This window comes from Maylandia zebra, linkage group LG8 (assembly GCF_041146795.1).
Source record: "Maylandia zebra isolate NMK-2024a linkage group LG8, Mzebra_GT3a, whole genome shotgun sequence".
In the NCBI taxonomy this organism is placed as follows: domain Eukaryota; kingdom Metazoa; phylum Chordata; class Actinopteri; order Cichliformes; family Cichlidae; genus Maylandia; species Maylandia zebra.
Genome location: NC_135174.1, coordinates 15,553,518 through 15,565,262, shown reverse-complemented (window position 1 = coordinate 15,565,262; position 11,745 = coordinate 15,553,518). Strand labels below are relative to the sequence as shown.

The following is an 11,745-nucleotide window of genomic DNA, read 5'->3' as shown; positions in this document are numbered from 1 at the left end:
TTCCTACTCACCATCTCCACACTCCTGCCTCTCCTTCTCCCCCTGCTGCCTCCTAACACCTTCACTCTGTTGTCTTCCTTTGTCTTTGGCCATCAGTGGCTCCATTTCCACTGGCACCCCACTGGCCAACAGCACCAGAGGTGGTTGTTAATAACCTGGACCCCAACCGATCCGGCGTCTAAATCTTGTTCTTTTTGATCTGGTTGGGGGTGGGGGTTCAAAATTCCCAAATTCTTTGCAATTCTGTCTCAAGAAAAACGATTCAAAATTCTGGAACTTTCTGTATAATATTTTAAATTTAATATGTGAGTTTAAATCATTTGAAAATCTGATTTTGTCGCTATTTTATCCAACAACTTTTGGTTTTACTACTCACAGGGTGTCACATTTATTGGAATCAAGGATTGAAGTAGATTCAAAGGTAGACTACAGTTCTTCTGCTTACTATGTTGGTTTTTACCTTTACCCTGAAAGTGTGGCACCCACCCCTGATTTGGGATCATAGATTTATATTGAGAAATGGGATGATGGATAAAGTTCCCACTGATAATGCTTCACCATATGCATAATACAGTCAGTCGGTGCTCCACAGTCACCCCGCAGTCCTTTCACCCGCGCTCCCACTTAAACCAAGAGACACAGTGTGGTACGAAAGATAGTGGATTTTATTTGTACTTCTTTATTTGTTACAGTGGAGACACAGACACAGTCACAGCAGCAGGAGTGGAAACAGCAGTGAGGGTGAGGTGGGGGGAAAGAAAAATCAAAAACAAAGCTGTTTTGCTTTTGTTTAGCTTTTTTATGCCCAACCACCGTCTTTCACCATCTCTTTCTCTATTTACAAGACTTTTAAAATCGTGCTTTCCTCTTATTACTGTAACCTTTCCTTTCGTACCTGTGTTTAAAGAGTGACAAAATAAAAGAGAGGGGTAGGCAAACTATTATAGCGCAGTACTCCCACTCTTTTACTGTGCACTCCTGGCCAGTACAAACAGAAGGAGGGATCCATTAAACACTCTGTGCCCGGTTGAGACTAACAGACCGCCAGGGCCAGACTGCTCGCCTGTTTCAAGCAAGTGACTGTGCATGCACCACAGCACCCAAGAGACATTTTGACCAACCACACTGAACTGCATATGCATATATATGTAGGTATGATGCATGCACTGTTGGCCTCAACGCAGGAGGACAGAATGAGTCATGGGCGAGGAGGGGAGGGAAAAGATGGAGGAAGAAGAGGCAGGGACAGAGATAGAGAGAGCGTTTCGGTGTCACAAGATTATTTTTTATTGAAAATAATCCCATGTTCCCCTGTTGGTACTCACACACAAACACCCCCACAGCCTCCCGTCCTCTCACTGAACATCTCGATAGAGGAGACAAGTCTTTTCGTAAGAAGAAAGAGCCGACCCGGGCGCGAGTGTGTGCGAGGAGGATGAGGAGATTGGTGGAGAGGAGGAAGAATTAAGGGTCTAGACAAGTGTGGGTTTCAACAGAGGTAAGAGATGTCGAGGATTTATTCCTCCTTCTCCTCTCCGTGTGTGATGACGTAGCAGATGTTCTTGTAGTCAACGTTGCCAGCCACATCAGGGGGGAAGGCAGCCCAGAGGTTCTTCATCTGCAGATGAAGAGGAAATGAAGAAATGCGTTACAGCCTGGCAAAAAACAAGGGCCAAATCGCGCTGCAAGTCCGATGAGCTCACCTCCTCAGCGGTGAACCTGTCGCACTGGGTGGTCAAGAGCTCCTCGAGGCTGGAGAGGGAAAACGCAGGAAATTTAAGATTAAGATGAAAGATTACAGCAGGAAGAGATGGAAGATAAACGCAAATAAGCTTACAATTCCTTCTTGATGCTGCCAGTGCCCTCGGGGTCCAGGACCTTGAAAGCGCTCACGATGACGTCCTCAGGATCAGCACCTATGAAAACAAAGACATAGAAAAAAATAATAATTCAGAATTATGTTAATCACATAACATTAAGTGTTTAGATAAATAACAACCATCACCTTACAGCACCAAGTATTTCATGAAATAGAATACAAAGGACAACTGATATGTGCCAACACACCCTTCAGCTTCTCGCCGAACATTGTCAGGAACACGGTGAAGTTGATGGGGCCGCTGGCCTCCTTCACCATGGCCTCCAGCTCCTCATTCTTCACATTCAGCTGACCCATGCTGGCCAGCACGTCCCTGAGGTCGTCCTTGCTGATGATGCCATCTCTGTTCTGGTCGATGATTGTGAAAGCCTGGCACAGACCGGGAGATTAGTCAGAGATTAGATCAGAGTTCAGCCAAACTTCAGCTAAAATAACACTTAATTAAAACCAGTGAAAACGGAGATTCTCACATTTCTCACAAGTCCTTGTTATCCAGCTTGTTTTTCATGATTATTTGTGCGAGGCACTCTGCCAATGTAAATGTGTAACTGTGGAGCAGTTAGCTCCTTCTCCTTCCACATAGGAGGGCGTATCACCCAATGAAACCAAAGATGGCATTGCAAACCTTTTGGGACTTGGCAGCTGGTCAGCCACTTGTCTTTCTAAGGTGTTAAAATGGCTTGGGAATGTGAGACAAGCCCTTTGCGACATTTAAGGAGAAGGTATTGATTGCAGCTGTCATCCTTTTGCCTTGTGACTAAATCTTATGACCATGTTACCAATGTTCTCTCTGCTTCTGAGGCCTCTTAAGGTCCTGCCAAGCTACTGTTGACATTGTATTGTCTTTCATTTAGATCTGTTACTGAAGAAAACCCCTACAAATGAATCCTGATTTCTATAATCTACTGATAACGACACTATTTACCTTGTTGATCACAGTGCTAAAACCCCCCAAATTCCTTCAGTTTCAACCCTGAGCTCCCCTTCCCCTGTGCACCAGCTGTTGGGCCACATTCCAGTGGAGTCACGGAGCAAGTGTCTCCGAGGAGAATTCCTAAGCTAGCATAGAGCAGAGATAACTGCTGTCAACAGGAGAGCTGAAATTTACTGTCCTGCCGTGCTGATGAAGGCATTTTTTGCTGTTGTGCCGCTAAAGTGACGAGATCTATATCTTCTGACAGCTCTCTCACGTTACATTCAAGGTCACATGATAGAGTGCTCAGTTACATCACCACCTTAGAAGGTACTGATAGAAAGCTTGAGGTGTGATGAGGAAAAGGTTACCTCCTTGTACTCCTGGATCTGGCTCTGCTCGAACATGGAGAACACGTTGGAGGATCCACCCTCACCCTGCTGCTGCCTCCTCTTGGCTTTCTTGGGTGCCTGTGATATGATGTGAGGTGTAAGAAAAGCCATACATACATGACATGAACTAAAGAAGCAGATCCTGGTTAACTCTCAAAATCATCATATGAAGAAAAATCAATCAATCAAATTTCTTCCTGATAAATTAAGCTTGGATTGGCAGTTTTGCCAGTTGAATCTATCTTTGGGGTAATGACTGAATTTTTCCCCCTCTTAAAAAAAATTATAAACTTTGAAACAATCACCCAATTTAGAATCTATGTAATGTGTTGAGGACTAAAATAATAAGGAATAGGTCCTCCCGAACTTTAGCTCAAGTCAGCAGATAACACTGACACTGGCACTCCTTCAAGTTCACTTCCTGGGATGTTGGTAGTCCAGATAGCAAATATCTTAATGATACGCCCATCTCATCATTTTAATGTAGACAACATCCTAAAGACTTTTTTTAAACCCTATGAAGTGGCCACACTCACCATCTCTCAAGTTTGTGAGGTTGTTGTTGGTCAAGAAGAGAAGCCTACACCAAGCCGATGTGACTGACATGTAGGTATTGAATGCCTGGGTCTTATATACTAGCCCATAGGGGGCTAACTTTAGCCACACCATCAGGTTTGGCAGGAAAATAGAGCTGGGGTATAGTAAGAAAAAGAGGGAGGAGCGAGGAGGTGGCTGGGGGGATCGGTTTACTGATGATCCAAAATAGGCCGCAGAAGTCTTGGAATGAGGTGAATTCAATGCCAACAGTGACTTTGGTGTCATGTGCGGACTAATATGGACAGACGGGACACGGTAAAGGACAACTGAAACGTCCCCATTTTACTTACTGAGTCTTTGTCGTGGCTATTTCTGTCAACTTTATATATCTATTGTGAGACTTCAAAGCCCAGTGCGTGATGGCAAAGTGTCGCTGCTTTACTGCTTTAATACAGACACAGATGGGACAGTTACCCCGCAATCAGCACGGCCCGCTGCCTTCTATTAATTAATACTCCAGTGCTGCTCAATATCTCAGCTAACATTTCCTGAAGTCATCACCTGTCTAAATGATAGGTTTGATCTGAGGTTTGTGGCCATGGCCAGATCATTAGTGGCCATCAGGGTGTATAAACAGTTGTGAAACCTGAAAACAGTTGGCTGACGGACATTGGTCCAGGTCCAGCAATGACACACGACCACTGGGTCTCTGGAAAAAGTGACCGTGCATCAGTGAGAAATCCAAACAGTCCTTTTAATACTGCCTCAAGTAGCTGGAAATGCTCAGTGGAAAGAATAACATTGAAAGTGTGACTGGGAGGGGAACAAAATAGATCATAGAGGCCACCTTTACAGGGACTAAAGACAAAACAGGTGCTCACACCCAGGATAGTGAATCATTTTCTGTTTTACTGATTCAAGTGTAAGAAAGAAAAAAAAGAAACAGGCAAAATGATGATTGGACTAAATGACCAGCTTTACCGCCACGGGTGCACTAATTTGGGTTCCTCCTCGAGGTTCCCAGTATAGTTGCTTTAGGATAGGAGGACAGTGACCCACCCACTAAACCCCATATATGAGTATCATTGGCTGGCCATCAATCACACAACTGTACAGCTTAGGTATGTATGTATTGGTATCCCACGCTGGCGTGAAGCGATCCAGAGTCTTAGCTGGCTCGTGGACGTAGCGTTTCACGTGGCAAAATATGACCTAAATTATCTGCAATGTTTTGTAATGATGGAAAACGAAGCGCCCGATTGGCAAGGAGGAGGCAAAAAATGTGTTGTATGTGAAGCCGATAAGCAGCCAGCTCAGCTGTAGGCTCGAAGGTTGAAAAAAGAAGCGATGCAGACACAGAAGGAGAAAGACCGAGCAAAGACCACGAAGACAAGACAGCTGTACAGACTGAAATAGCCCTGCTGCCCTCCTGCCATTCTGTTTCTCAGCCATTTCGACCCCCTTCTAAAATTTAGCGGACTTCACCCTTCTTGGCCTGTGTTGCCCCCCAGCCAACTGTCAGTCCTTTTTTACCCTGTCACTGGTAAAATTGTTTAAATCTGTGAGGCAAAATGGACTCATTAGGTCATCAATAATAATAGAGCCCAAAGGGAAATGTTTCCTCGATCGGACAATTCCTGATTTAAAATGGAAATGTGGCCAACTTTCAGCTACAGATTAACTCAGGCCTTTTTAATGGCTGGCAGATTTATTTCTTATAAACACGCCAGGTATTATCAGCTCTGAAGTAATGAAGCTGTTATTAATAAGCAAATTTTATATCACCGTTTCACAGTTTCTTTCATTCTCTGTCCTCGGTGAAATTTGTTCGGGCATGTTAAGACAGACGTGTCAAACATAAGGCCTACCAAAGACTCAAATCCAGCCCACTGGAAAGCTTTGTGCGAAGGAAAAACTCTGTTTTTACAATGTGTTCACAGTAAAAAAAAATCAACAAAAGAAATTTACATTTTCTGTGAATTAACAGAAAATTTCAGTCTAGTTTTAAGCTACCAGGATCCTTTCTGTAATTGAACACATTTATTTCTTACAGTTTAATCCCAAAGAGTCGTGCGGACACATTTCTTTCATTTGCCACAGCAGCATTTCTTTAGTAAATGTGTAGTTAAACATTAAAGGACAGAAAGAACAGTTTTACTGATCCAGCCTCCTTAAAATCAAAATGTGGTGTATGTGGCCCACAGTGTAACACAGGCTTGACATCCATGTCTTAAGAGGAAGGTTTTCACCTGAACTGGTTAGCCATAGTATGTCCAGTATAGAGACAGTAGACTAGCTGGAGCAGATGGAGGTCATATTTCAGGTGTGTGACTTTATAAAAATGCCAACTTAGGAAATAACATCATTGCAGTGACAAACAAAGGTTAATAAAACAGATGATCATAGATCATTTATTGACTAATCTATGAAAAAGTAAAAAAGAAACAGCATGTTTCTGGAAGAAAACAAATATAACTATGTCAACTATATATTACCGACACATTTCTAATCCAGTGCACGTATGCATGATAAAGCTTCTCTATAAGTTAAGGGTTAGAAACAAAGCCAACTTTTATCATTCAAAATCTATCAAGTTTTCTTCCTGAACATTCGCACCGCCGTGTCCTTTCTTTGACCACATGACAATCAGTTCCTTTACTTCCTTTCCATAATCTTCATGCAGCTGGTTAAAGTCGTACTCCCCAATCGTCTGAAATGGATCAAACATAGGCACCGCGTTGGCATTCTTCTTCGATCGCAGTTTGGGTGATTTCTTACTGGCCGTCTTGGATGAAATGGTAAGAGCTTGTAGGTTTGGACAGGAATTCGGGCTGGGTGCTGTTCCCAGCGCAGATGAGGTGCAGGTGTTTGAGGTCACAAAGACGGCAGCAGGCTGGATGGCGCTGAAATTTGGCATGACAAAAGGTTTGCTTGGTTTACTGGAGAGTGCACCAACTGCATCTGAAGAAAAAAACACAGTGAAATATAGAAATTAAGGAGCTGAATGCACATGAAGAGAAAGACAAAATCTGCTCATGCTGCATGTGTACGGCAGAGCTCCATCCACTTGCTCAATGACGCTTTAATCTAACCTTTAACTCTACAATCAGTGGGTGATCTATTCCGGCTGTGGGCTCTGGAATACTGAGAATCTCTTACTGATCACTACATGCTCAGAAAATGTACACAAATAAAGAACTGTGTCGTACATGCTAAGCAAACAGGTGCTAATCCAAGTTTTTTCTGTCAGTTTTTCTACATGATAAAAGAAATGCTGCTTTAGGCTCAAACTGTAAGAAATAAATATGTAAAATTAGCTCTGACTGTGTTGTAATTATAAAATGGAAATTTGGGGGAAATAACAGAATGTCTTTTTTTTCTTTTTACTGTGAACCTGCTGTAAAAACCATTAATGTCTATAGCATACAATAAAAAAACCAAAAAAACAACAACCAAGAAATCCATGTTGTTTCATTGTTTATCTGTTTCTTTATTGACAGTAGTGTTACAGGAATGACCGTGGGGGAGGTATTTATCACTTGGAAAAGCTGTAAACTTAAAAAAAAAAATACAGTTAAAAGTTTAACATTTAAAGTTGTCCTTCACATTTTCCAAAGCTCTATAGTGGGCCAGGTAGGAGTCTTTGGCTGGCCGATTCTGGCCCCTGAGCCTTATGTTTGTTTAACACCCCTGAACTAAAGCTTTAGTTTTTTGTTTTTGTAAAACCTCTTTAATTGATCTTTGTGTCTAGTTTTAGTTTAGTTTTTATTAGTTTCAGTTTTAGTTTTAGTCTTTTTTTGATTATAGCTGTAAGAAGGGCGCGTGTCAGAGGTGGTGGTTGACTCAAAGTGTGTCACAGAATTCTATCACACAGAAACTCTGGATATTTCCTCTATATTTTCATTTTTATTCACAAAATCATTTCAGTTACTTATACTTCTTTTCAAAAATCTAGTTTTTATTTTAGTCCTGTACCTCTCTCTCACACACACACACACACACACACACACACACACACACACACACACAAATGTATTTTGCCCGAGGATTCTTCAGTGTACAGACTAAAGGAGCTGGAGATCGAACCATCAACCTCCCAGTTGGACGCCCGCTCTAGCACCAAACATAAATCTAGTAGGCTTTCTGTTTTACGAGAGCTTTATGCTCACACCTCATGGTCAGGACATCAGGTCCATAAACGGATTCAATGACTGATATTAACTTAATTACCACTTAAGTCAATTACTACTTAACAGGTGAAACTAACCGTCATTTTAGCCAGTTTTTAAGCAAAACGCCCCCAAATCTGTGAGAGCATTTCAACTTTGTTTTAATGAGACGTGTCTGTATATGACATGAGATCGATTTTGTGGTGGCTATGAGAAATTTATGACCGATCTTTAGAACAAAAGCAGAACGATCAATAACAAATATTAACAATAAAAACTTGGTTGAAATGAACTGTGCTCTCATTACTACTCTGTTAATAGATAAAACATCAGTAGTGATCATAATGATGCGACTGATGCTGCGAGATCATAATATGTGCGTGTACGTGTGTGTGTGCGCGTGCGTGCGTGCGTGTGTACAGTATGTACCACAGTGTACCAGGTGTCTGATGTAGACAGTGATGCAACGCCTCTCGCAGCTGCCCTCCAGAACAAAGGCTGCTCTCTTTAGCCCCCCCTCTCCCCAGCAAAGATAAACCCGCTCCATCTTTCTGCCCTCACCTCTGTACTTCGACTCCATGTCCACTACAAGCAGGGCCAGGTAGCTGTGGCTGGCTGACAGCAGGGCTTTGATCCAGCTCTCCTGACTGGCCTGGTTCTCCGCGGCAAACTTGTACGTCCGCAGCCCCGGCTCGCTCCACACCAGCGAGAAGGCGAAGTTCTCCTCGGACTCGCACAGCTGGACGGTGCAGCCCTCCAGAACAATCACTCCGACCAGATCCCGGTCGGTCTGCCGGTCTTTGTAGAAGAGGAGGTTCCCCTTCAGCACGAACCAGCGCTTCTGATAGGAAGTCTTGATCTCACCCTGTGTGTGTGTGTGTGACAGTTGTGTTTTACTGACTGCTGTACAAACGCCTTGTGTACTCAATTTCTTACATAACTGATTTGAGGAAACAGGCAACCCAGTGGGAGGTGAAATGTCACAGAGATTTTGAAAGCTGAACTTAAAAACAGTTTTAAAAAAATCCCCTCTGAGTTTATTTACTTTAGATAACCTCACTACCCTTTCTGTTTGTTTTTCAAAACAATACATTAATCAGGTTCCCTGTAAACCTGAGCCAGGGCGTCTTACCTTCTTGTACAGGTACCCTTCCTTATCCACAGGTGAGTTGCAAGATTCAAAATAGGTGAGGACTTTTTCATCAATCTTCATTTCAACATCTCAGTGTGCCCGGAGCAAAATCTGCCACGCACACACCACAGATCGAAAGAAAGAAAAAGAAAGACTTTATGTACTTCCTCATGTTATTGCTGTGACTATTTATAATTATGGAGAAGTTATGTTAACAATATTTTAATGACCCATTGTCGCCCAGCGGCCAAATAAGCGCCCTTTTTCCGCGTTTTAAACAAGGAAATGCATTCATATCTCGGCGTTCATACTCAACAATAAGAATGACTGCTTTCTTTTCTACAACAGAAACTTAAATACAGTCGCGTTTCGCTCGTATTCAGCCGAAAACACGGCGATCGCCATGAATAAGACGAGTTTTTTTTTTAAGTAAGGCGTTTACGCGCGCCTGTAGTAACACAAACTTACTCAACACCAGTCTCCGTTGGCAATACGCCTAAAAGTTGAGAAACGGAGAGGCCGATGAGTTTCTCATATCCACATGGTTCTTGTTTACTCACCTCTGTGAAATGGGAAAATGAAGCCGTTCCTCTGTGAGCGTCTGAGTCAATCAATCGCTTCCTGGTAAGGTGAGCGCAGCTACACGTAAACACTTTAAATAAATGGGCTGGTCCCCGGGTTTTATCACTTAGGCTAGAAACCCTGTCAGTTTACCCAAATCAGTTGTAAATGTGTCATACTTGTAAAATCGGCTCCTTTGATGCAGCTAAAAGCAATTCAAATGCTGAAGTTTGGCACTGCTGTTGTGTAATTCAGCGGTTTCGTCTTGCAGAGGGGCCCTCTTACAAAACCTGCATTGCTTCACGCTGTTTTTATTTAAAAGTACTTTAAAATTTCATACGAATGAGGATCAAAAATCGACCTTCTTGATTAATGAAAATGGTCTTCTTGATTGGTGAAAACCTGATAACATAAATGCACACAATGAACGATAAACAAAATTATAGTGTTGTGCAAAAGTCTCGAGCCACCCCTGATCCACAGTCAAAGCTCTTTTGTGGATGTTGGATGTTACATTCTCTGTGAAGGTGACCCCACACTGCTCCAGTAATAATGAGGTCCAGGCTCCGGGGAGGCCAATCCACTGTGTTTTTTCCATCCAGGTGCTTCTACTGTGTTAGCAGTGTGCTTGGATCATTGTCATGCTTAAAAGTGAAGCTGTTATCAAGCTGATATTTCCCACGTGGAATTTTATGGTGGATCAAATCTGATGGTAGTTTTCTGCTTCCATAATTCCATCATATGATTGTTGGGGGTTTCTCCATATTATTGTAGGGCCTTTACCTTACATTATAATGCAGCTTGAGGTAGCTGTTGTTGTGATTTGTGGAAATGCAGCTCCAGACATGACAGAGCCGCCACCGTGTTTCAGTGACTGTAAAGACTCACTGTTGTGTCTCCCTCCTGACCTTTAGCATTTTAATTCATCACTCCATAAATCCTCTTATGTAAGGAAAGCATTTTCAGATATTGTTTATCTTCTGTGGATAGTTTTGTAAGTCTGCTACTTCCTAATTTCTCCTCCACTTGTCCAGTTTAAGGACACACTGCACACCACACTGTTATGTCAGGGTTTTGGCTAATAGCTCTTTGGGAATGAGCCGGCTGGTACAAAAATGCAATTTTATGCCTGTTAAACTTTTATCTTTGGTAATATTTTATGCCGTTAAAATATGATGTTTTTAGGCCACTAATAACTACAGACACAATTAAAAACGGATTTTTTGCTAAGTTGTCTGTTATGTGTGGTTCACCCCTTGAATTATGCACATTTTTACGCTTTATAGGTCAGTGTTAAGTGGCTTAACAAACAAAGGAAAACATTTCCTGTGAAAATGTCCAAATACAAAGACTGGACTGGAGTGAAAAAGCAGCGAATGTCCAAATAGAAACCTCCAGAAAGCCTGGAGAACTCTTACTCAAGACCATTTAAAAAATGACAAAAAGTCTGACTGCTTGGAAGCAAAACATAAAGAAACGAGAGGTGGTTCAAGACTTTTTTGCAGTACTGTTAACATAATGCATATTCTCTCGTGGCATTTGAATCTCACTTGTGCCAGCACCTGTGGTTTCTCAAACGCTTCTGAGTGAACCGCCGCTTCAGAAAACAATGTTGATGTGCAGATTGCTTTAGGTTATGTGGTCACTGTTGTTTTTAGCAGAAAAACCCTGCTGACACATGCTGTGCAAAAACTCAAGTGGGTGCAAATGTGATAATTACTTACACAATACACTTGTGGCTGCTGACCAGTCTGCTGAAGAACAGTTTGCTTAAAATGTCACTCACTGAGCCATCGGTAATGGTAATAAATTAGTTTATTGCCTTTGCTTCACAAACCAAGTTTAACTTGCAATACATATGTCCAACCATCAGAAAGCCTTTAATCAGTCTGGAAAGTCGGGTAGCTTTAATGACAATCATGCAATTCAGATTTTTAAAAGGTTTCTCTGACATTTACCGAAATGACGACACATTCTGCAGGTGACCGAAAGAGGTCAACTCGTCGAGTTAACCTCCTTTTCAAACCAACGTTTCACAGGAAACTGTTATAACGGAGTCAGACCTAGAAGACACATCAATATAGCATTTGTAATGCTGGTACCATAGGAGACAAAGAGGCTCCTGCACACCATCTAACTTGCAAGAACATATTTATTTCCTT

General features: G+C 42.2%; 2 protein-coding genes across 3 annotated transcripts; both read right to left on the bottom strand.

Annotated features, from left to right (window-relative positions):
* Nucleotides 1-647: 647 nt before the first annotated feature.
* LOC101482131 (myosin regulatory light chain 2, skeletal muscle) lies at nucleotides 648-3,847 on the bottom strand. Its single transcript, XM_004574979.4, has 6 exons — nucleotides 3,721-3,847; nucleotides 3,164-3,262; nucleotides 2,068-2,248; nucleotides 1,838-1,916; nucleotides 1,704-1,752; nucleotides 648-1,618 (listed from the first exon to the last, which is right to left on the bottom strand). Exons 1-6 carry the CDS (start codon nucleotides 3,721-3,723, stop codon nucleotides 1,517-1,519), a joined length of 513 nt encoding a protein of 170 aa, XP_004575036.1. The 5' UTR covers nucleotides 3,724-3,847; the 3' UTR covers nucleotides 648-1,516.
* A 2,269-nt stretch (nucleotides 3,848-6,116) lies between these two features.
* LOC101481643 (sesquipedalian-1) lies at nucleotides 6,117-9,695 on the bottom strand. 2 transcript variants are annotated; one of them, XM_004574978.3, is made up of 4 exons: nucleotides 9,583-9,695; nucleotides 9,023-9,133; nucleotides 8,452-8,755; nucleotides 6,117-6,682 (listed from the first exon to the last, which is right to left on the bottom strand). In XM_004574978.3, the coding sequence occupies exons 2-4, from the start codon at nucleotides 9,101-9,103 to the stop codon at nucleotides 6,297-6,299; spliced, it is 771 nt and encodes a 256-aa protein (XP_004575035.1). In that variant the 5' UTR covers nucleotides 9,104-9,133; nucleotides 9,583-9,695; the 3' UTR covers nucleotides 6,117-6,296. The 2 variants fall into 2 exon arrangements, with proteins under 2 accessions (XP_004575035.1, XP_004575034.1); XM_004574977.2 differs by having other exon boundaries at nucleotides 9,491-9,587.
* Between the last annotated feature and the right edge of the window lie 2,050 nt (nucleotides 9,696-11,745).

Bases quoted from the DNA above. Each gene is read 5' to 3' on its own strand.
- LOC101482131 (XM_004574979.4), bottom strand. The intron at 2,249-3,163 runs GTAACCTTTTCC...GGTCTGTGCCAG, and splicing joins AGATCCAGGAGTACAAGGAG to GCTTTCACAATCATCGACCA. The intron at 1,619-1,703 runs GTGAGCTCATCG...CTTCATCTGCAG, and splicing joins ACAGGTTCACCGCTGAGGAG to ATGAAGAACCTCTGGGCTGC.
- LOC101481643 (XM_004574978.3), bottom strand. From the start codon at position 9,103: ATGAAGATTGATGAAAAAGTCCTCACCTATTTTGAATCTTGCAACTCA. The intron at 8,756-9,022 runs GTAAGACGCCCT...ACACACACACAG, and splicing joins AAGGGTACCTGTACAAGAAG to GGTGAGATCAAGACTTCCTA. The intron at 6,683-8,451 runs GTGAGGGCAGAA...TTTTTTCTTCAG, and splicing joins CATGGAGTCGAAGTACAGAG to ATGCAGTTGGTGCACTCTCC.